The sequence below is a fragment of the Nannospalax galili genome, unplaced genomic scaffold, assembly GCF_000622305.1.
Source record: "Nannospalax galili isolate Female #2095 unplaced genomic scaffold, S.galili_v1.0 scaffold14, whole genome shotgun sequence".
NCBI lineage: Eukaryota > Metazoa > Chordata > Mammalia > Rodentia > Spalacidae > Nannospalax > Nannospalax galili.
The window spans coordinates 2,191,555-2,215,867 of NW_008336953.1; the positions used below are offsets into that span (position 1 = coordinate 2,191,555).

At 40.2% G+C, this 24,313-nt stretch overlaps 1 protein-coding gene across 1 annotated transcript in view; it reads right to left on the reverse strand.

Moving 5' to 3' along the window:
- CUNH10orf67 (chromosome unknown C10orf67 homolog) overlaps positions 1-24,313 on the reverse strand; it is a 166,184-nt gene that overhangs the window by 34,249 nt on the left and 107,622 nt on the right. The window contains exons 11-14 of the mRNA XM_029562936.1: positions 19,989-20,051; positions 19,626-19,705; positions 19,485-19,550; positions 4,998-5,085 (exon numbers count right to left, since the gene is read on the reverse strand). Coding sequence (XP_029418796.1) covers positions 4,998-5,085; positions 19,485-19,550; positions 19,626-19,705; positions 19,989-20,051 — 297 coding nt within the window. The remainder of the gene's footprint in view (positions 1-4,997; positions 5,086-19,484; positions 19,551-19,625; positions 19,706-19,988; positions 20,052-24,313) is intronic.

Genomic DNA, 24,313 nt, shown 5'->3' on the forward strand with positions numbered 1-24,313 from the left:
GTGGCAGGGATGGCAGAGTATGGAGGCTCTAGTGGGAGAGGAAGGCTGTCTGATGAGTTTATATTCATGCTCATATGCCAAGGAACTCAGAAAGTAAGCAACTGTGACCAGTAATAGTCATATATATAGAGACTAGAAATGCATGTGAAAACGTCTCAATGTCAACTGCCTTAAAATGAATTTTTCTGTATGAAACTGTGTATTTTAACAACAAAGTGGAAATCTTTTTTAAATGTTAAAAACTCATTTAATTTTATGTCTTATAGAGTTTATAATGAGTAAAAGATTGTACAAGTGTAATAATTCATATGTAAACCTAAAAACATACAGCCAATTTTGAAAGAGATGTACCCTAGCTCAGAAAAATGTTATTGAATAGGTTAATGCTGTTTTAATGAAATGCTTCTTCTAATAAACAACAACAACAAAAAAATCTAGCTGTGGTGGTACGTGCCTGTAAGCCCAGCACTTAGGAAGTTGAGGCAGGAGGATGGTGAGTTTGAGGCCAGACACTGCTCACTCACTAAATAAATAAAATAAAATATGAAACAAAATTAAAAAAATTGAACTTCAGAGTGTTTAGAAAATGGCATAAAAATATACGATGGGCTGGAGAGATGGCTCAGTGGTTAAGAGCACTGGCTACTCTAGCAGAGGACCTGGGTTCAGTTCTCAGCACCCATATGGCAGCTAACAACTGTTTGAACTCCAGTTCCAGGGGATCCAATGCCCTGTTCTGGCCTCTATGGGCATTGCATAATTTGGGTGCACTTACATACATTCAGGCAAAACACTCATACACATAAAATGAATAAACAAACACAAAAATTTAAGTCTACAATGAGGAGGCTGAGTTGATGGCTCAGCAGTTAAAAACACTCCTTGTGCAATCATGAGTCCTGGAGTTCAGATCCCAGCCGCACATAACAAACCAGGTGTCTAGTACACACTTGTAACCCCAGCTTTGTGGTGGCAGAGACAGGAGAATCCCTGGAGTTTCTCAGCCCAGCTGAGAAAACGTGAGCTTCAGGTTTGCAGCAAGACTTTGCCTCAAAGGAGTAAGCACAGAATGACAGAGGAGGATGCCCAGTGCCCTCTTCTGGCTTCCCTACATGCAAAGATGCATTACCTGCACAGGTATTGGCTCAAATGTGTGCATACACCCAGACAGAAACACACACATACGTCCGTCCATCAATCAATAAACAATGAGAAAAGATTTACAAAACATATAAAGTTACAACACATATCTGACAAAGGAATTGCACTCAGAATGTGTAACAAAATACTATACCACAGTAACAATTAAAAGTGGATAACAGCGCAGTGATGAGGGTGGGGTGTTGTTGCTTAATGAGTTTAGAATTTCAGTTCTGTAAGATGGAAAAGTTCTGGAGTTTGGTTGCACAGCAACATCAATGTGTTCAACACTAACAGAATTTATGCATTTGCAAAGATTAAGAAGGTAAAATTTGTTATGTTTTATACAATTTCAAAAGGCATTGATCCTTCAATAAATAATATCTAAGAATGGCCAATAAGAACAGGAAAAGATAATTTAAGGACAGCTGGGTCTACAAGAGACTTTGTTTTAAACAAATCACAACCTTCCCTCACCCCTCCCAAGATACTAAAAATGCCTGATTGAGTAGCATAGCTTTCTTGTGAAACTTCCGAAATTGTATTTTATCCAGTTGATTATTTAAAATGAGGGTTATACCAAGGAGACTGCAGCCCTCTGTGAGAAAAGGACAAAACAAGAAGGGAAGAAGACACTGTCATGTTCCCAAGTTGAACAGTTTTGAAATAGTTCAAGAAAGACAATTTTTTTGGTCTTTTTGAGACAGGGTCTTCCTATAGCCTCAGCTGGCCTGGAACTCACTATGTAGACCAGGCTGGCCTTGATCTCAAAGAGATCTGCCTGCCTCTGCCTCCTGAGTGCTGGGATTAGAGGCGTGTGCCACCATGCCCAGCATAAGAAAGACAATTTTTAAAATTCTCAGATTTTAAGTAAATTTAGTTTAAAAATACTATCTTGACAGTATCCTTTTAAAGAACACTTTAAATGGAGTCACCATATAACAGGACAATGCCCAAACTAGATACTACAGCCTAACAAATAAAAAGTCCAGTGCCAGGAGTGGGCTACCTCTTTAGGAGTCATTGGCTAATGAGCTCCCACAGACCCCCCAAAATTACAAGCCTTGCCAATGCTCTTCATTACCTTCTAGAACTTGACAGTAAGACCCTACTACTGAAGACCACACATAATAAGTCACAGAACACGGAGAAATCAAGCCTGCACTGTCCTGGAAGCTTCATCCCTACTGTTAGCTTTCATGGTGCTGGAAGGTGTTATGCACACTATCAGAAAAGAAAAGAAATCATCAGTCGTGAACCCTGTGTGAACCCTGTGCGAACCCTGTAAACTACAATAACAGTGCAACAGTGACACAAATGTCATCTGAGTAACCAGTCACTTTCTGATTGGATTTAAGGCTGGTTTCACAAAATGAAACCCATACCCAGCACTGTTGCCAGGACCAAGAGCCTGTGGCTAGACAGGTCACAGGTCGTAGGGGAGAACCTACTGCTATTCTGCTAAATGAACCTAGTGTTGAACTGACTCCTAATGACTTGTCATTATGCCCACAGATCAGTGCATCTCTCAGCCCTCATCAGAGAAGCTTCTTTTTTCAGTAGATGGTGATTAATACATTGATCCACAACTGGTCAATGTACAGAGAATAGTAGACTGATGAATGCTCAACCCCAAGTGGGACACCTACATCACACCCTCTCTCCACAAGGCGCAGGGACCAACACAGAGAAGAGGGCAGAAATATCATAAGAACCAGGATAGGTGGATGACTACAATGAAACAATGTTTTCTGGATACAACAGGGAAGGTGAACATATGAACTCACAGTGGTTTTCACAGCATGGATAAAACTTGTGCAAACTCAGGTCAGACAAAATCCCAGCAAGGAGAGAAGAGGTCAACACGATGTCCCAACCCTAACTGAGTAGCTATTGGCAACTGAGGGTGGCTGGGAGAGGGAAAGTCAGTTTTCTTTAATGGGTGGTCCCCACTCCAGCAGACAGCCACATACCCAAGAGTATATGCAGACAGCCACATACCCAAGAGTATATGGGCATCACAAATTAGATTCGATGGATTTAAAAAGAAAAATGAGGGCACAAAGTTGGGTGGATAGGAAAGGGGAGGCATATATCTGGGAGGAGTTGTGGGGACCTGAGCTAAATTCCCATCAACCATATCTGCAGGCTCACAACCACCTGTAACTCCGGCTCCAGATCCAACTTCTCTGGTCTCTACAAGCACCTGCACTGATGTGCACATACCCACCCCTCACCCATACCCATACCTCCACATATATGTATAATTAAAAATAAAAGTAATTTTTAAAAAACTTAAATGAGGAGCCAGGCATGGTGGCAGCACTTGGGAGGCAGAGGCAGGCGGATCTCTATGATTTCAAGGCCAGCCTGATCTACATAGTGAGTTCCAGGCCAGCTGGGGCTACAGGGAGACCCTGTCTCAAAAATATCAAAAAAAATATTTTTAATGAGGAAGAAACCAAAGTAAAAGAACACTTTAATCCCCTGTAGTAACGTACACATAGAAAATGGTCCTAAAGCAATAAATGTTGAAAAGAATTTAAAGGAAACTTATTTTAAGCTATGAGTCACTTCAAGCAAGATCCTACAGTCTATGTTTGTTATGCCCTGTCCTACAAAGCTGACTTGTCCTGAGAAGGCACAGCAGAAGCTTAAAATAGTTGTTATCATGTTGACTTGCTTTTTATTTGTTGAAATTTACTGGATTTTTCTATTCTGGCCATCATTTAAAAATTTTTATTTATTTTTATTTTTATTTTATGTGTATGAGTATTTTGCCTGCATGTATGTAAGTGCGCCTGCACATACAATGTCCACAGAGGCCAGAAGAGGGCATTGGATCCCCTGGAACTGCAGTTACAGACAGTTGTTAGCTTTGGTGTGGGTGCTAGGAACTGAACCCAGGTCCAGCTACAAGAGCAGCTAGTGCACTTAATCACTGAGCCATCTCTCCAGGTACATCATTCACTTTTATATACAGGACTGTTCCATGAAAAGCTAAGTCAAACAGGGTAAACAGTCTGCTTCAGAGGTGGACTTCATCTCCTCTCTATGAGCTTAATTTGGTATATTGTGCTCACCAAGGTTCACATATTGGGGAACTGAACCACAGGTTGGCACTATTAGGTAGACCCTTCAAGAGGTGGAGTCTAACTGGAGGTCCTTATGTCACTTCTTTGAGTTCTCACAAGGGGCCGGGGGCTGAAATGGAGCAAGCTTGATTCTTGTTCTCTCTGCTTCCTGGCTCAGGATGTGACCACTCACTCCTACTGTGCTCCTACCATTGCTGTGCATCATGAAATGACACCGCCAAGGGACAGCCTTGCCACCAGTGTGCACAATGCCACATGGACTTTGAAGCTCCAATAGTGAGCTGAAGGGACCAACTTTCCCTCAAAGTTAGCCATCTCAGTTATTTTGTTATAGTGATAAAAAAAAATTGGTAAGTGCAACTTCTAATCTGAAAATTAATGGCTTGGCACTTACCTCCTTGGAAGTGAGTAGATGTTTGAACTTTGAGTTTTGATATTCCCCAACATTGTACCCATGACCAAAGATGAAAAAAATTAAAACATACTCCCAGCCAGAATGAGTAAAGCCCCATGTGGAATTTGCAATGGCTTAACCATTATGCTGCATTGTAACAATCTGTTTATCCATCTACACTTCACACTGACTGAGCTCTCTGGGCTCAGGCACTTTGAGGTATGCCCTCAGTATCCATAAAGTGACAGTCATGTACTATTTCTAGACTCTTTAAAGACATGAGCTTAATAAATGGTAAGTAAGGACAGAAAGACACAGACACACATTGTAAAAGAGACAAACAGCATTTAAGCATTCTATGTACTTACAATGTAATTGAAGGAGGTATCAGCAATCATGACGAACTGGCGGAACAGTGTGTGTCTAGTGAACATCTCATCCTTTAGGACATGAAAACTGCAACAAAAGAAACCATGCAATAAAATCATAGAGATTGCAGGATAAAGTAAATACATATTGTGTTGATGTAGTTAAGAACCACATTGAAAAATTTAAATATTACCAAGTAAAAATATTAATTTAAATTTATTTCTTCTTCCTTAAAAAATTTATACTAGTTAGGGAATGGAAAGAACCTAAATGTCATTCAAATGATGAATGGATAATGAAAATGTAGTACTTCTACATGACGGAATTCTGTTCAGCTATAAAGAAAAATGAAATCATGAAATTTGTAGGTAAATAAATGGAAGTAGAAAATATTTTATCGAATGAAGTAACCCAGACTCAGAAAAGCAAGTGGCGCATGTTCTTTCTCATTTGTGGATCCTAGCTCTGAATCTTCAGATGTTAGTGTATATCCTGAAGCAATTGCAAGACTCAGGAAAATAGAGAGGGACCCCGGGGAGATGGGGGAGAGGGAGCGCAAGAGATGGGGATAGTAAGACAAAGGCAATGCCAAGGGAAAAATGGGAAAAATGGAGAGGTATACATTGACTAGGGCGAGGGGAGGGCAATACAGAAGGAAAAGGAGAAAGGAGAGGTAAATAATAATAAGGATGTCTGAAAGACATAGGAAAAGACACCATTTTACACGTTTACTTAAAATGCATATACAATATAATATATAATAAAAATACATATATGTTATAATGCATATATAGTTTAAATGGAGTTATGCCTCATGGGGTGATAATGCTCCCCCCAAGAGCCATAGATTATCTTCAAAAACCTTAGTGCCAAGCTTGGAAAACCTCCCTTCAAATTGTTGGTTAGAGGGGTCCAAGAGAGCCCCTGAAGCAATCTAGGTATTGTATTTGCCTTTGGTTACCTTCCAGAACTAGAAGGTAAGACCCTATGGCTGAAAACACCATAAACTTTGGACTCAGGACTTGGAGGAACTGAGCTGGGCTGGAAGCCTCCTCTCTGAGAAGCAGCTCTTAGTATTGCAAGTTGTGATGCAAGTTGCCAAGGGAGAAAAGCAATCAATAGTCCTATCTTGCTGTAAAGCCTGTGACCAGAACAGACATGACCAGCCTGGCAAGATATCCCCAATGGTACAACAATGGCATTTTTAATTGGGGTAATCAAAAACTGTCTAACTGGATTTAAGGCTGTTTGATAGGGGAGTATGGTACTGTAAACCTAGACAAATATCCACAACTGGAGAGGTCATAGACCCTAGAGCAGAGCTTACTACTGCCATTGTCTGAATCAAATATAATTTCTAATTATTCTAAATACTTATCCTGGGGGTTGGAGAGATGGCTCAGCAATTAAGAGCACTGGCTTCTCTTGCAGAGGACTCAAGTTCAATTCCCAGTACCCACATGGCAGTTAACAACCACTCTTAACTCCAGTTCCAGGGGATCTGTTGTCCTCGTGTGACTTCTGCAGGCATTGTATATGAGTGCACTTACACACATGCAGGCAATACACTCATACAAATAAAATAAATTAAAAATAAAACAAAATAAAATATTTACTTAATACTTATCCTTTTACCCACAGATAGTGCAGCTCTTACCCCTTACCAGAGAAACTTCTTTTTGCAACAGATGGAGACAATTACAGAAAGCCACAACTGGTCAAAATGCAGAGAACAAGTGACTGTGGGTTGCCGAGCTCCAACTGATACATCTACAATATGACCCCTATACCTAAGGCTCAGAGAAAACAGTAGAAAAGGGGGCAGGAAGATTTTAAGAGCCAGGGGACCAGGATACCTGCTGTGAGATACTGTCTTCTAGACATGACAGAGATGCTGCAACCATGGAACCTCAACAATATGGTTGTTTAAATGAGATCACATATTAGCAGCTGACATGCCAACACGGATGGGAGAAATATCACAAGGCCCCACATGCCAAAATCAAAACAGAAAAATAATGTGGAAAAACCAAAACAGTATGCTCCCACCAAACTCTACCAGTCCTGTAGAAGAGTTCTACAAGGAGAACCCCATAGAGATAACCCAGGACACAGAATTTAAAAGAATAATAAAAAAGATTATCAAAGAATTCAATGAATTTATAGAACATACAAACAAACAAATCAAAGAATTAAAAGAACATAGGGATAAACTTCTGACTGAAATCACAAAAGAGATAGAAACATTGAAGAAAACAGACTGAAATGAAGAAGGAAGTGAAAAATTCAATAAGCCAACTTGAAACAACAAGAGAAAGCCTCATCAATTTAGTGAATGAAATGGAAAACAGAATATCAATACTGGTGAAGAATTGGACCACTCAAGCAAAGATTATGAAAAAATTCTAAAAAAACACAGGAATAGAATATGCAAGAAATGTGGGACACCATGAAAAGACCAAATCTACACATCATAGACATAGAGGAAGAAGAAGAATTTCAGGTTAATGGTCTTGACCAGATCTTAAACAGGATTGTAGAAGAGAATTTCCTGGAATTAAGGAAAGACATGCCCATACAAATACAAGAAGCACACAGAACACCAAATAGACAGGACCAGGAAAGAAGCTCCCCCCCGCATATCATAGTAAAAACACTAAATGTACAGAACAAAGAGAGAATACTGAAAGCTGAAAAACAAAAAAAAACCCAACCAAACCAAAAAAAAAAAAAAAAAAAAAAACCCTACCAAAACCCAACTCACATATAAAAGAAAACCCATCAGAATTACAGCTGACTTATCAATGCAAACTATGAAAGCCAAAAGAGCCTGGACCAAAGTATTTTCAGTTCTGACCACAGATGCCAACCCAGAATACTTTACTCAGCAAAAATGTCTATTATAGTTGAAGGGGAAAGAAAAATCTTCCATGGCATGAATAGGCTGAAAGAATTCGCATCCATAAAACCTGCCCTTCAAAGAACACTTGAAGCAATACAAAGAATGGAGAAAGAAAAAACTATGCCCCAGGGTCAATAGAAAGAAACTAAATGAAGGTATAATCATGGAAACACAAAATTAGGCAATGCAACAGTAATAAAAATGATGGCAATCAATACATATCTTTCAATAATAACTTTTAATATCAATGGACTGAAATCCCCAGTCAAAAGATACAGGCTAGTTGAATGGATTAAGAAAAAAAATCCATCTTTTTATTGTCTACATGAAACCCATCCCAGCTTCAAGGACAGGTGCTACCTTAAGGAGAAAGGATAGAAAAGAATATTCCAAGCAAATGGCACTAAGAAACAAGAAGGGGTTGTAATTCTAACATCTGACAAAATAGACTTCAAACTAAAACTCCTCAGAAGAAATAAAGAGGGTCACCTCATTCTGATCAAAGGAACAACTAACCAAGAAGATATTACAGCCGGGTGTGGTAGTGTATGCCTTTAATCCTAGTACTCTGGAGGCAGAGGCTGTGGATCTCTGTGAGTTCAAGACCAGCTTGGTCTACATAGAGAGTTCTAGGACAGCTGGGGCTACAGGGAGACCCTGTGTCAAGAATGAAAAAGAAAGAAAGAAAGAAAGAAAGAAAGAAAGAAAGAAAGAAAGAAAGAAAGAAAGAAAGAAAGAAAGAAAGAAGATATTACAATCATGAACATATATGCACCAAAATCCAGTTCACCCAAATTCATAAAAACAGTACTACAGGACCTTAAGACACAGATTAACCCCAACTCAGTAATAATAGGGAACTTCAATACCCCACTGTCTCCATTAGAGAGATCAACCAAAGAATAAACAAAGAGACATCTGATTTAAATGATAGCATATATCAAATGGACCTAACACACATCTACTGATAATCCACCCATGCACCAAAGAATAAACTTTCTATTCAGCACCCCATGGAACTTTCTAAAAAACTGACCACATACTGGAGCACAAAACAAACCTCAAAAATATTAAAAAATTGAAATAATTCCATGCATTTTATCAGACCACAATGCAATAAAGCTTAAGTCAATGCCAGAAGAAGCCCTAGTAATTACACGAACTCACAGTGATTAAACAATATACTCTTGAATGATGAGTAGGTCAAAGGAGAAATTAAGAAAGAAATAAAAGTATTCCTGAAATTAAATGAAAAGGACCATACAACAAAATCTCTGGGACACTTTAAAAGCAGTTCTAAGAGGGAAGTTTATAGCTCTAAGTGCCTACATCATAAAATCAGAAAGAGCTGGGTGTGGTGGCACATACCTTTAATCCCAGTACTTGGGAGGCAGAGGCAGGTGAATCTTTATGAGTTCAAGGCCAGTCTGGTCTACATAGTGAGTTCCAGGCCAGCTGGTACTACAGGGAGACCCTGTCTCAAAAATAAAATAATAAAATAAAATAAAATCAGAAAGAGCACAAATAAATGACTTCACATAAAAACTCAAGATGCTGGAAAGGCAAGAACAAATGAAACCTAAACCCAGCAGATGAGAAGAAATAACAAAAATCAGAGCAGAAATTAATGAAATAGAAACAAAGAAAACCATACAAAGAATCAATGAATCTAAGAGCTGGTCCTTTGAAAAGCTAAACAAGATAGACAAACCCTTAGCCCAGTTAACTAAAAGAAAGAAAGAGCAAATCCAAATCAACAAAATCAGAGATGAAAGGGGAAACATCACAACAGACACCAAAAAGATCCAAACAGTTATAAGGGAATATTTTAAAAACCTATTAAATTTGAAAAACTAAAAGAAATGGATAGATATCTAAAAATCATGGGAACCACCGAAGCTAAACCAAGAAGAGATTAACAGTTTAAAGAGACCCATAACATATAAGGAAATTGAAATAGTAATACAAAACCTCCCAACTAAAAAAAGCCTTGGACTAGTTGGATTTACAGCAGAATTCTACCAGACATTTAAAGAAGACCTCCAACCAATACTACTTAAATTATTCAAAAAGATAGAAACAGAGGGAGAACTCTAAAATTCCTTCTATGAATCCAGCACCACTCTAATACCAAAACTAGGTAAAGACACAACCAAAAAAGGAAAATATAGACCCATCTCCTATGAACATAGATGCAAAAACTCTCAACAAAGTACTTGCAAACTGCATACAGACACACATAAAAAAGATCATCCACCATGATCAAGTAGGCTTTATTCCAGAGATGCAGGGATGGTTCATTATATGTAAGTCAATACGTATCATAGATGATATAAATAGTCTCAAAGACAAGAACCACATGGTCATCTCAATAGATGCAGAGAAGGCCTTTGACAAAACTCAACATGCATTTATGCACCTCAACAGATGCAGAGAAAGCCTCTGACAAAATTCAACATGCATTTATGTTCAAAGGCCTATAGAGAATTGGACTGGAGGGAACATACCTCAACATAATTAAAGCTATATACAACAAACCCACAGCTAGTATAATTCTAAATGGAGAAAAACTGGAAGCATTCCAATTAAAATCAGAAACCAGACAAGGATGTCCACTATCTCCACTCCTTTCCATTATAGTGCTTGAATCTCTTGCTACAGCAATAAGCCAAGAGAAGGTAAAGGAAATTAAAGAGTACTAATTGAAAAAGAAGAGGTCAAATTATCCCTTTTTTGCAGATGATATGATACTATACCTAAGAGATTGCAAAAATTCCACCAGAAAACTCCTAGAACAGATTGACACTTTCAGTAAAGTGGCAGGTTACAAAATTAATGTACAAAAATCAGTAGCCTTTTTATTTACCAACAACAAGCAATTGGAGAAAGAGCACATGGAAACCCTCCCCTTCACAATAGCCTCAAAAAAAAAAAAAAATCTCAGAATAAACCTGGCCAAAGACATTAAAAACCTCTACAATGAAAACTTTAAATCTTTAAAGAAAGAGATTGAGGAAGACACCAGAAGATGAAAGGACCTCCCATGCTCATGAATTGGAAGACATAATATTGTGCAAATGGCCATTCTACTAAAAGCAATATATAGATTCAATGCAATAGTAATCAAAACCCCCATAACATACTTCACAGAATTAGAAAAAAAAATCCTTAAATTCATATGGAAACACAAAAGACCCTGGATAGCCAAAGCAACTCTGAGCACAAAGAGCAACACTGGGGGGATTATTACACTAGATCTCAAACTATATTACAGAGCTCTAGTCATAAAAACAGCATGGTGCTGACACAAAAATAAGACACATAGATTAACGGAACATCATTGAAGACCCAAACCTGAGTACATGCAATTTCAGTCACCTGGTATTTGACAAAGGTGCCAAGAACATACAATGGAGGAAAGACAGCATCTTCAACAAATAGTGCTGGCAAAACTGTCTCCAACCATAGAAGAATGAAACTAGATCCATATCTTTCACCTTGCACAAAAGTCAGCTCCAAATGGATCAAAGACCTCAATGTGAAACTCGAAACTGGGAAACAGCTAGAAAAAAACATTGGCAATAACCTATAAGATACAGATGTAGAAAGGATTTTCTAAATTGGACACCAGTTTCTCAGGTGAATTAGGTCAAAAATCAACAAATGGGACTGCAGTAAATTAAAAAGCTTCTGTACAGCAAAAGAAACAATCAAGAAAGTGAAGAGAAAACCCACAGAGTTGGAAAAAGTCTTCAACAGTGACACATCTGACAGAGGTTTGACATCCAGAACATATAAAGAACTCAAAAAACAAAGACTCGAGAAACTAAATGACCCAATTAAAAGATGGGCTATAGATCTAAACAGAGAGTTCTCAAAGGAAGAAATAAAGATGGCTAAGAAACATCTCAAAAAGTGTTCAACATCATTAGTAATTGGGGAAATGCAAATTAAAACCACCCTAAGGTATCACCTTATCCCAATCAGACTGGCTAGAATCAAGGGAACAAATGATACCTAATGCCTGCAAGGATGTGATTGCAAACTCATGCAACCACTAATGAAAGCAGTGGGGAAAACTCTTTTTAAAAAACTATAAATGAACCTACCATATGACCCAGTTATACCACTCCTTGGCATATACCCAAAGGACTCATCCTATTGCAGAGACACTTGTACAGCCATATTTGTTGCTGCTCTTTTCACAATAGCTAAGAGATGGAAGCAACCTAAATGTCCCTCAACTGATGAGTGGTTAACAAATTGTGGTACATTTACACAATGGAGTTTTACTCAGCGGTGAAGAAAGCTGAAATAATGAAATTTTCAGGTAATTGGATGGATCTAGAAACTGTTATACTAAGAGTTTAAGTAATGCAGACTCAGAAAAACAAAAGACCTATGTTCTCCCTCAATTTTGGATCCTATCACCAAATCCATATAATTGAGTACATGTCCTGATGTAACTGGAGGAACCAAGAAAATGGAAGGGAACCAGAGAGGTAAAGGGAAAGAAGGAACCTGAGAAAGAAGAATAGTAGGAGACAGGTGTCACTAAGGGAGAGATGTATAAAAAGGTGTAGTTAAATGGGAGGGGGAGAAGGAGGGCTATAGAAGGAACTATGGGAATAAAGGGGAAGAAGGCACTCAAGAGACATGGGCCCATGGCAGACAGAAATCAAGGGAGAAATGGGGAAATGGGGACACTTTAAATTGGGAGGGTAAGGAGGGAGGATACGACAGAGGGAGAAAGAGGAGGGGTAAGTAGTGCCTAACTAGTATAAAAAACAGAGGGAATGGTATTAGTCCAAAAACCTACTGAAAAATGACAGATATAGTATCTCTACATGAGTCTGTGAGTATAGCTGAAGTCTACATAACAAGGAACAGTGCCAGACAGGAGACATCTTCCTTTGAGTTGTTTGCCAGGGTGGTCCAAGAGAGTCCCAAAATTGCACAGGCTATAGCCACAGTCCTTGATTACTTCCAGAACTTGATGGGTAAGACCCTATTGCTGAAGACGGGACATACTTTGGATTTGGAGCAACAGAGCTGGAACTGACCTGGAAACCACCTCCCATGAACGCTAGCTCTCATAGCTTTGGAGAGCACCACACAAGCTGCTAAAGGAGAACATCAATCAATGGGCCAACCCCAGCTTCAAGGCCCAAAAACCAATCAATATCCAGCACATCAAATGACAATGGTTCAGTAGTGGCACTTTTATCTTGAGGGTAATCAACAGCTCCCTAATTGAACTTAAAGCCACTCATTGGGAGGAAACTCGTGTGTGGTACTATAAACATAACCAAATACACATAGCTGGAGAGGTCATGGATCTTAGAGAAACTCCAAGGCTGTCACATTCCTAGACAAATGTAATATGGATTCTTAAATCTATAGACAAATATCTCAGGCATCACCTGTCAAAGAAGCTTCTTTTTCAAGAGACAGAGATAGTTACCAAGTTCCACAACTGGTCACACACAGAGATTGTCTGTGAATTGCCCAAGCCTAAGTGGCACATCCAGGATACAACCTCTACACCTAAGGCTCATGGAACATAGAATAAGGGATGAAGAGAACACTAATGCATACTTCAGTTCTTAACAACGAAGCTCCCTCATGCAACAGAGGACCAGGAATGCAAAAGGTTATAAATGGTCAAAATGCACAGAATAAGAGTCTGCAGAGTGTGGGTCCTTGGACAGGACTTGTACATTAAAATCCACCCACCCAGGGCTCAAGGACCATTGCAGAAGAGGAGGTGGAAAGATTGTAAGAGCCAGGTAGGAGGTACATGACCATATGCAAATAAAGTCCTACAGGCTCCTGGGACTCTTCTCATATGAACTTACAGCAATGGTGTCAGCATGCACAAGACCCATGCAAACTTAAGGAGACAAAAACCCAGCACAGAGCTGTGGGAATGAACAGCAGGCCAATTTTAGTCGAAGAATTATTGGCAGCTGATTACTGCTGGATGAGAACGAGCTGATCTTCTTTAAGGGATAGACTCTAGATAGGCTGACTAGATCTCAGTGGATAAACTTGCACTGAGGGACATGTGGGCACACTCACTTTACATGACAGACCTTAACACAAATGACAGAAAGTATGAACTCCAGTGGGTGGGCTATGGGAGGATGCCAAAGGGGAAGGGGGTAGAAAGATAATTTTCTGTTTGAAATACACAAACGTTCAATAAACTTTTTTAAAAAAGAAATTAAAAAATGATATTTTGCAGCTCTGAGGAGGTGTAGACACAGTGGCAATGACCCTCCCTGGGGTCAAATCTGGATTCTCACTAAAAACTTCTGTTTCTGTATCTAAGATAATGAATGGGGAAGATGAGTCTGGGATTAGGACGTCATCAACAAGCAAAGCAACGACCTACTTGAAGAGGCCCCTGTTGACCCAAGTTTGGATAAATTAAGCATCAAAAATAATAACCATAATCTATCACTACGAATATATTTATAATTTAGGAAATAGCTTATTTCCATCACAGATGGTGCTAAAATTAGCAGATCCATTGTTAGGAATACATGCTCCAGAGAGCCACAAGTGTGGTTGGACAAGCTTTTATTAGAGCTTATAAGGGAACAAAGAAGGTTTGGATGTGTGGTGTATAGCTCCGTGGTAGAGCACGTGCCTAGCACGAGCAAGGCCCTGGGTTCCAGCCCCAGCATTGGAATCACAGCAAAGCTCTTTGAAGAGAGAATGTTTGCAACTCCTCAGTCAGCTCAGGAGGACTCCTAATAGAGGATTATCTAGGAGGATGTGAGGCGCCTCCTGTTCAATGGAGGGACTCTGCATGCTATACATGGAAGATGCATACAGTTCTTCAGAATATCACTGCCAGTTTGACCTGAAAACAAGAGAATGGGGAAAAAAAATCTGCCAGAGCTTCAAAATTCTTAAGCGGGACGCCAACCACCCAGCTGCAAACTGCTCTCTTCACAAACAAGGAAGGGTGACTCGGGTGGTGCTTTGGGTACAGAGTGTGGATCTTGAGCCACAAGGAATTATTCTTAGGCCTTGAAAACCAGTGGAGCTTGTCGTGCTGGATTTAAAGATAGTTTGAATTAAAATCTCCTTTATTCCGTCTATGTCTTCCCTTTTTGACCATGAATATCTATAACCGCTACTGACTGCTATGTCAATATAATGCCCGTCGCACTTTGTATGTGGGAACAAGCTGTTCTATGGCTTCAGGAGTCCATAGATAGCAGATTTATAGCCTCCTTGAAACCAAATTTAGATGAGGAGAATTGGGAATTTGAGTTCATGATTCTTACAAAAAGGGTTTAGACTTGAGTTGGAATGGGAGCAGACACGGAGTACACTGGGATAGCAGCTTGTCTGGGAGAGGCATAAATATTGAAGGGCCAAAAGACTGACCAAGGTAGATTGACTATTTTCCTCCGTCAACATGTCTACTTCTCCCCCTCCCTTTTTTGTACATGCATGTTATATGTGCATGTGTGGACATGCTATGCTTCCCCTCCCCATCCTGGTACCTACGTGCTGCCTCCTCCATTTCATCACAGCACTCTTAAGCATCTCCACATTTTTCAACTGTTCTTTTTTATTTTTCTTTTTTACTCTGTGTGTACGTGTGCACACATGAACCAGAGTGGGTGTGTGGAGGTCAGAGGACAACTTGTAGGAGTCATTTCTTTCTTTCTACTATGTGTGTTCTGGGGATTGAACTCAGGTCATCAAGTTTGGTGGCAAGTCCCTTTATCTGCTGAGCCATCTTGCCAGCCCCTCACTTTATTTATTAAGACAAGGTCTCTTGTTGAACCCAGAGCTCACCAATTCCAGTTAGTCTAGCTAGTCAGCCTGCCTCAGGAAGCCACTATGTCTGCCTTTTGAGTGCTGGGATTACAGGTGGCCACCATGCTTGCTGGGCTTTTACATAGGTTCTGCAGATCCGTACTTTGGTCCTTATGCTTGCAAGGCAAGTGCTTTCTACACTGAGCAACCTCCCCAGGCCCTAAAATATACACTTTTTAATCCATGGAGCCTGTAAGTACATCATATAGTAAAAAGTGAATGAATTAAGAGCTTTGAGATGGAGAGACAACTGGTTGACCTTGTGAGCCCAATGTAATTACCAGGTCTTTTTGGGTTTTCTGTTCTGTTCTGTTCTGTTCTGTTCTGTTGTTTTGTTTTGTTTTGACAGGGTCTCACTCTATATTCCTGGCTGGCCTCATACTCACAGAGATCTGTCTGTCTCTGCCTCCCCATGCCTCCCCAGTGCTAGGACTAAGATGTGCACCACCATGTCTGACCCAATTACCAGGGTCTTTCGGTAGGTAAAGTAGAAGGCAGCATGATGGGGTGGCAAAGTGGGACCAGGGCGAAGAACTGATTATTTCTGGGTCTCCTGAAGGAACCAGATGGACTAACACCACTGACTTAACCTTGCAGGAATCATTTTGGAAACTCTAGATAATAAATTTGGTTGTTTTATATCACTGAGTCTTGGCAATTTGTTACAATAGGAAACCACCTCCCAGGCTTAAGAATAATTTTATAACAATTAGGAAAAATTACAGGAGTCAAAGAATTTCATAGAATGTTGTGACTATGAAATGAAATTAAGAAGAAATAGAAAACAAGACTAGCTTTTAAAATCTTTAAAAACAATTAAATAAAAATAATGACAGTGGTAGAGCCCCAGCACCGCAAATACACAAAAAGAATCAACAGCCTGAATGAAATCTGCTCAAGACAAACTGTGGCCCAGTTAATTGAAAAATGAGTTTTACTCATGTACCTCCCAAATCTCTGAGAATTCTACAACTAATACCACAGAGTCAAGCTGAGAACAGAAAATCTCAGTTCAGTGTTGCTCATGAACACTAAGAAAATTCCTTTAAAGAGCACATGGATTTCCCATCGGTAGAAGCATAGGGCTTTGGAGGCTCACCATCAGAACACTCAACACTTAAATCACCAGTACACCCCTCCTCAACAGCAGGATTCAGTCTCTGAGAAGAATTCAGACAGCTAGGGTAAGAGGGAGGGAAGACATCAGAAAAGCACCATTTTGCAATAGCCTGGAGCTATTCTGGCTTGACTTCTGTACATCTTATGAAACTTGAATTTCATATAAGATGAAAATTAATGTTTTATGAGCATACTTATGCAAATGAGATATATGATGGTTTTGCATCAGAAAAATAATCAAATGTTGTGGGTTTTTTCTCTACTGCTATCACCACAGGACCTGGAAAGCTGCTCCCACTCCTCTGACACAGGACAAAGCCAGAAACAAAGAGAAGGAAGCTCGGGAGTGAAGTGGGGGTTAGGGTAGTGCTCTGTTTACCTAAACCTCCCACCTCCTAAATCTAACAATGAAGCATTGTGTAAGAGCTTCCAAGGGGAGAGGAGAGGAAGAAGTAAGTGATCAAAATGGGTTTACACCTAGCACAGCCTGAAGCTTGCATCCTGTTGGCCACCCACCCAGGATGGTAGGAGGAGGAGAGGGCAGGGGGCTGCGCATATCCATCTTCAGTCTGGGAATTCCACGGTGGCATGGGAATCACATATAACTTTAAGAGTCTGGGAAGTGTGATGGGTCAGAGTGAGACCAGCAAACCTCAGAGCCCTACAAGGGGCTCCAAAGGATGCATGTAGACCACCTGCTGGAGTATAAGTGGGAGCCACTGCATATCTCTGGTACCAGTAAGGTAGAGATACGTTCCTGGGCAAAGTGCCACACCTGAACCCCATTGGGCCCAAACCAATGACTATGATGACATGTATCATGCATGGGACACTAAGTGGGAAGACTAGCCTGTGTCCTGATCAGTACCACTGATGCTCAGTCTTCCTGGGAGTTGAGCCAGCTCAACAGAGATGAGAAGGGAGCTTGGAGAGGAAGCTGAACATGAACTAAGAAATCATTTGTAGTATTTTCTTGGTTGGCTAAGCCGAAGTTGCTCCTCTATTAAACAAAAATGAGTGCTTAAGTTCTAGGGTTGCTTCCAATGCAAACAAGTTCCCAGGCCAACAGATGCACAGTCAGATGTATAACCAACCTCTCATTGCTCTGTGATCACTGAGAATGCATCCACTCTGTTATCACATAAGCAACTGAATTAAAACCTAGAGTTGCAGCTAACTACTGACTCAGACATCATGATGTCCTAAGTTAGTTCATTGAGAAAACATACAGGAAGTTGACATTAATTCTTTCTGCTTAGACTGTCAGGTATCAGTGTATTTACCTGCCAGAGCAATGAATACTGCTGTCACCATCTATGTTAAAATCAAGTCAGTTTGAAGTGAAACGGAATACTCTTGTAATTGGCCACTGAAAAATGGGTGAAGCCCACAGGAACAGAGGGAAGTAACTGAAAACAGATCCCTTACACTAAGCAAGGAGAGACATTCTCTTCTACTCCAGAGATGGTTTAAATCCATGTGTGGAGAAATACAAGGAAGTGTATATTCAAATCTCCTTTCCCATTGCTTGTGTCTGCACTGTCTTCTTGTAACTATGTGAAGGAGTTAGGTGAGGTATTGAAACGTACATTTCAAGCTGAGTATGGTGGTGCACAGCTGTAATCTCAGCACTCAGGACGTTGAGGCAGGAGAGCTACTGTGAGTCCAAGGCCTGCCTGGGCAACAGAGTGGGGACTCTGTCCCAAACAGCCAAAATAAATTTGCACATTTCACAGACAAAATAATCATTGTGAGACCCATGGAAACCAACCCATGGAGCACAAATCAAAGTTTTCTTCCCTCAAGGAGGTGGCTTGTGCTTCCCAATCTGGTGGGGAGAGGGAGAGGGAGAGGGAGAGGGAGAGGGAGAGGCAGAGACAGAGAGAGAATATATGTCTGACTTGTTGAGCATTCAAGGTTGAATACTGAGCTAGAGAGAGTCTCGAATTCCTTTTTCTTTTATGTGACTTTAATTATGTCTCTGTTTTAGACCAATTATGTTGCATGTCTTGTTAAAAATATATGGGGACACTTAACAATATGGAGCACAAATCAAAGTTTTCTTCCCTCAAGGAGGTGGCTTGTGCTTCCCAATCTGGTGGGGAGAGGGAGAGGGAGAGGGAGAGGGAGAGGGAGAGAGAGAGAGAGAGAGAGAGAGAGAGAGGCAGAGACAGAGAGAGAATATATGTCTGACTTGTTGAGCATTCAAGGTTGAATACTGAGCTAGAGAGAGTCTCGAATTCCTTTTTCTTTTATGTGACTTTAATTATGTCTCTGTTTTAGACCAATTATGTTGCATGTCTTGTTAAAAATATATGGGGACACTTAACAATATATAAAGAAAAAACACAAGGCTGCCAATTTCCTCAAAAGATGAGCAGCTGTGAATAGAATAGAATTTGCACGTAATGTTGAATACTGAGCTAGAGAGAGTCTCGAATTCCTTTTTCTTTTATGTGACTTTAATTATGTCTCTGTTTTAGACCAATTATGTTGCATGTCTTGTTAAAAATATATGGGGACACTTAACAATATATAAAGAAAAAACACAAGGCTGCCAATTTCCTCAAAAGATGAGCAGCTGTGAATAGAATAGAATTTGCACGTAATCATCATATGTTACCTGTTCCTAAGAATATGGAATTTCCTCTCCCAGTTTTTGTTTATCTGGTCTGCTTCCTTCCTAAATCTGTAATAAGATCGGCAGATGGTTAAATAGTGTCATGGCTGCAGGTGGACAACAGTGACTCATTAAGACTGGTACCTGTCCATCTTCCTTTTCTGGTTTTCTAAGGTGGTCTTGAGTGTCTCCACTTGATGCTCCAAAAGACTTTTCTCTTCATCCTTTAAACAGAAAACATCCCAGAAAAATAAGTCATATCCATTTTTACCTGAATCAAAAAAGGCTACTTCTGTCAGATAGTAAGCAAGTTCTGACTGCTATCAAAAGAAACTTGAAAGAACACTGAGATTTATTTGAAAATTCCTACAGGAGGATTTAATTCCCCATACATCTAGTTCCCATATATGATCAAATGTGTTGCTTCCTAATAGCTAGAATACATATGTGATAACATGAGGTTAGTAATGGCTACTAACTAATGGTTACTGTTTGTCATTATCATACCGTAAATTGCTTTACTTTCTCCGCTGGCTCTTCAGGTATCATTTCAGGCAATGTAAACGTTACCTGATAAGAGAATAAACCAAGGTAAAGACAAAATTTCAAAAAAAGGAAATTAAGACTTGCTAGCAGCCTTATCTAACTCATAAAATGCACAGGGTGCATTTGCAAATGGGCAACGACAGCCCATTAGGAACAATTTTCCTGGGTGTTGGAGACATGGCTCAGTGGTTAAGAACCTTGCTGTTCTTTCAGAGGACCCGGATTTGATTACCAGCACCCACGTGGCAGCTAATGACTCTCCATAATTCCAGTTCCAGGGGATCCAACACCCTCTTCTGGCCTCTGCAGGCTTCGTCTGACATGGGTGTACTTACATACATGCAGGCAATATACTCATGCACGTAAAATAAAAAATAAATAAATAAAATAATAAAAAACAAATTTCCCACTATGATTTTTGAAATTTCATTTTGCTATAGTGATAGACTAAAGTTTATAATTATGCTTTTTAGAAAATGAAGAAGGTAGTTATTTTCCAATGAAGTCAGAAGCTTAAAAAACTTCCTTGCAAATGATAATTATGAAGAATTTTCATTACTACACCTTTCTTGTGGAAGAGACAGCAGATAGTTTAGAAGTGAGAGAAAATTTATTGAATATGGGAGGGCTGGGGCATAGTTCAGTTGGTAAAGCACCAGGACCCGAGTTCCATCTGCAGAGCCCATGGTAGAAAAAGCCAGGCTGATATGTGGATTATAATCCAGACAGGCAGATCCTTGGGACTTATTAGCCATACTAGGGAGAGGCCCTGTCCAAAAAAAAAAAAGGAGAGAAGAGGAGGGGGGAGCAGAGGGCAGGGCAGTGAAGGGGAGAAGAGAAGAAAAGAGAAGCAAAGCGGGTGGTACCTGAGGATCTCAATGCACCTTCACATGCATGTACACATGCACCCCCCCTTCATATACACAAACACAAAACATATGCTGGATTTGAAAATCTTTGGCTGGGCTGGAGGTACAGCTCAGTGATGAAATGCTTACCTGGTTCACGTGAGGTTCCCGCAGAAACACACGTGCACACACAAATCTTAATTAATGAGCCTTATATTTTTATGCAATAAACAGAAAAATCGTTAATACTGCCACTACGTTTTGTAAGTAGATTCTGTGACCCCTCAACCCCTTATGGCCTGTTGCACTTCTTGGGAGGGTTGACTATAACAAGGTAGGTCTGTAGCCAGGTCTTAGAGTGGGGCTTAGAGAGAGCTGAGCAGTTCTGCAGGAAAAGAGCTCCACGAGGCAACCAAAAGCAAGAGCTGAAGTGATGATGGGGAATGGCTAGGCCAAACCCACAACGTAGGAGGTGCTAGTGTGTGGCGTAAGGACAAGGGGCAATACCCAGGCTCAAGTCAATGCTCAAGTTGAAACAGCATCTTGATAACATCAAGTCTGTCACTTAACTTCTTTCAGCCTCCTCAGACTTGCATATGCTGGAGGGGTGGATGCTGTCACAAAAACTGCAGAATCATATTGAATTCAGTGCTGGATTTTGGTGGTTAATATATTTTAAATTTATTTTTAACTTTAAAAAAATTTTGTGTATATGTGTGGAGGCACAGATATGCCACAGTGTATGCATGGAAGTCAGAGGACAACGTGGGGGTCCGGTCTCTCCTTCTGCCATATGAGTTCCAGGGATCAAACTCAGGTCATCAGACTTGGCGGTGGGCACGTTTGCTCAATTGAACCATCTCACCAGCCCTTGAGGTTGATCATGACTGTCCACTTGACTGTATTTAGAAGTGCCTGGCCACCAAACCCTTGGGATCTTCCTTTGTTCATCTCCTAGTTTTGTGATTATAGGTGTACACTGTGTACATGGGTGCTGGGGATCCAAACTCAGGTCCTCATGCATGTGTGGAAAGTAATACCCACTTAACAGTCTCCCCAAGCCTGCCTATGAGATTATTAAAACACAGCTCTAAGTGTAGTTAAGAGGGCCTTTCTAGAGGACTAACTAAGCAGGAGGACTTGTCCTGAATAACTGTGTGGCACCATCCTATAGGCTCTGGGGCATTGATAGACTAAAAGGGGGAAGTGGGAAAGGGAGCTCTCTCTCTCTCTCTCTCTCTCTCTCTCTCTCTCTCTCTCTCTCTCTCTCTCTCCCCTCACTCCCAGTCCACCATGATATGAACTGCTCCATCATGTCACCCCTGGCATGATGGACCAACACCTCTGAAACAATGGGCAAAATTATTCCCTTCAATTATTTTCTTGGCGATAATGCTGAAAAGTAAGACTACTACAATAATGAAGCAAAGGAAGGTTGGTGTAGCAGTGATGAGATTCAGAAACTGACTTAATTCAGGGCTGGAGCTGTAGCCCAGTGGGTAGAGTACTGGTCTGGCATGCATAAGCCCCTGAGTTCAATCCCAGGTACACAAACCTGGCATGGTGGTGAGGCAGGCAAACATTGGACTCTACTTGGCTTGGGCCACGCACACCCCTTGTCTAGCAATGTACTTGACAGTCTGAGACCTTTACCTGCATGTACTAGGGATGCACACCCACTCTGAACAATGCAGTAGCAACCTGTTAGCAATCTTGGATGCTCCCCAACCTTGGCCTGCACTGAGCTGCACACACCCCTCTCTGAACAATGGAATGTTTCCCCTCTCTTTAACAACCACCAGACAGGTAGATCCTTTTTAACTATAGTATAGTTAGTGTCCATGTGCAGAAGGTAGGAAGCTAATCTGGCCTGAATTAGTTTTGGGTGTATGTACAATAAGGCAAACTGTGGCCTCAAAGTGACCTTTTAGGGAGAATCCTCTATTTACCATCTTATACTATGCATAAATGGGTGTGCATATAACTGAAATCAGATGTATTATGGGAAGGGACATGTACTGTAGAGAAAATGGTTGTATAACTTATCCTGTCAATCAAAATAACCATCCAAATTGTACCCTTTAACAACCAAACTCCTCCCTCTTTTGATCCCCATAAAAGGAAGCCCCAAATAGTAATTCTTGCCCTTGAGTACCCTCATTCATGTGGCCTGCTGTCAATCTTGACAGTGTTTTTATTTCTAATCTTATTGCTTTATATAAAGTTTCCTTGATACTTTATCATCTGTGGGCTTTCATCTCAATTTTTTGAATCGGAGTCTAAGAATGTGGAAACAGCTGGTCCAGACCCTGTCCACCAGTAAGAGTGCCCAAAACTGAGGAAGTAGAGGTGAAAGAACAGAAGTTCAAGGTCACTGTGGATAGCAAGTTTGCGATCAGCCTGAAATACACCAGACCATCTCAAAACCAAACCAAAACAAAAAACAAAATCAAACAAACAACAACAAACTGACTTGAAAGACAGAGCCCAGCAACCACCACAGGCAAACACTGCAGGAGCTGTGGTTACACCTTAGGATATGATAAACCATCAAATGGGTTTGAGCCAACTTTCCATACATTTAAAGGAATATAAAGGGCCAGGCAGAGAGGGGCAGACAAAATCCTACCAGTAACAGCTTCCATACACACAAAGTCTGTACTATGAGGGACTAAAGAGATGGCTCAGTGGTTAAGAGCACTGGCTGCTCTTGCAGAGGAGCTTGATTCAACTCCCAGAACCCAGATGGCAGCTAACAACCATCTGTAACTCCAGTTCCAGGAGATCTGATGCCCTCTTCTGGCCTCCACAGACATTGCACACATGTGGTGCATTTATATACATGCATTCATACACAGAAACATAAATAAATCTTTAAAATCTGTAATAACCATCATAAAAGTTGTAGTTTATTCAATATGTATTATCTACCAGGTACTTCATGTCTATTTTTCATTTCTACATACTGATCTGTTCACATCTTCATTCATATTTGTTTAGATTTTTTAAATGACCAAAACATAGAGGTAGGTAGATAGATAGATAGATAGATAGATAGATAGATAGAATAAACTTCAAGCAGCGACACATCAACATATATTTTATCTCTTACTTGTCCCAGAAGCTAAGAGTTTTGTCCTCATCAGTTTAAAAAATAAACTTGGTAGAGGTGATAAACATTACCACTGAAATCTACCTGACGACTTTATATCCATACTCAGGTGCTAAGGATCCAAGTGTCACCAACTGTGACTAGTAATCATCAGATACATAGAGATTAAAGACACATGTGCAAACATCTAAGCATTAGTAGCATTAAAAATGTAGGAAATGGCATATTTTAAAATGAAATGGAGATCTTCTTTAAAGGTTAAAAACTCATTCAATTTTATGTCTTACAGGGTTTATACTGAGTTCAATATTGTATAACTGTAATAA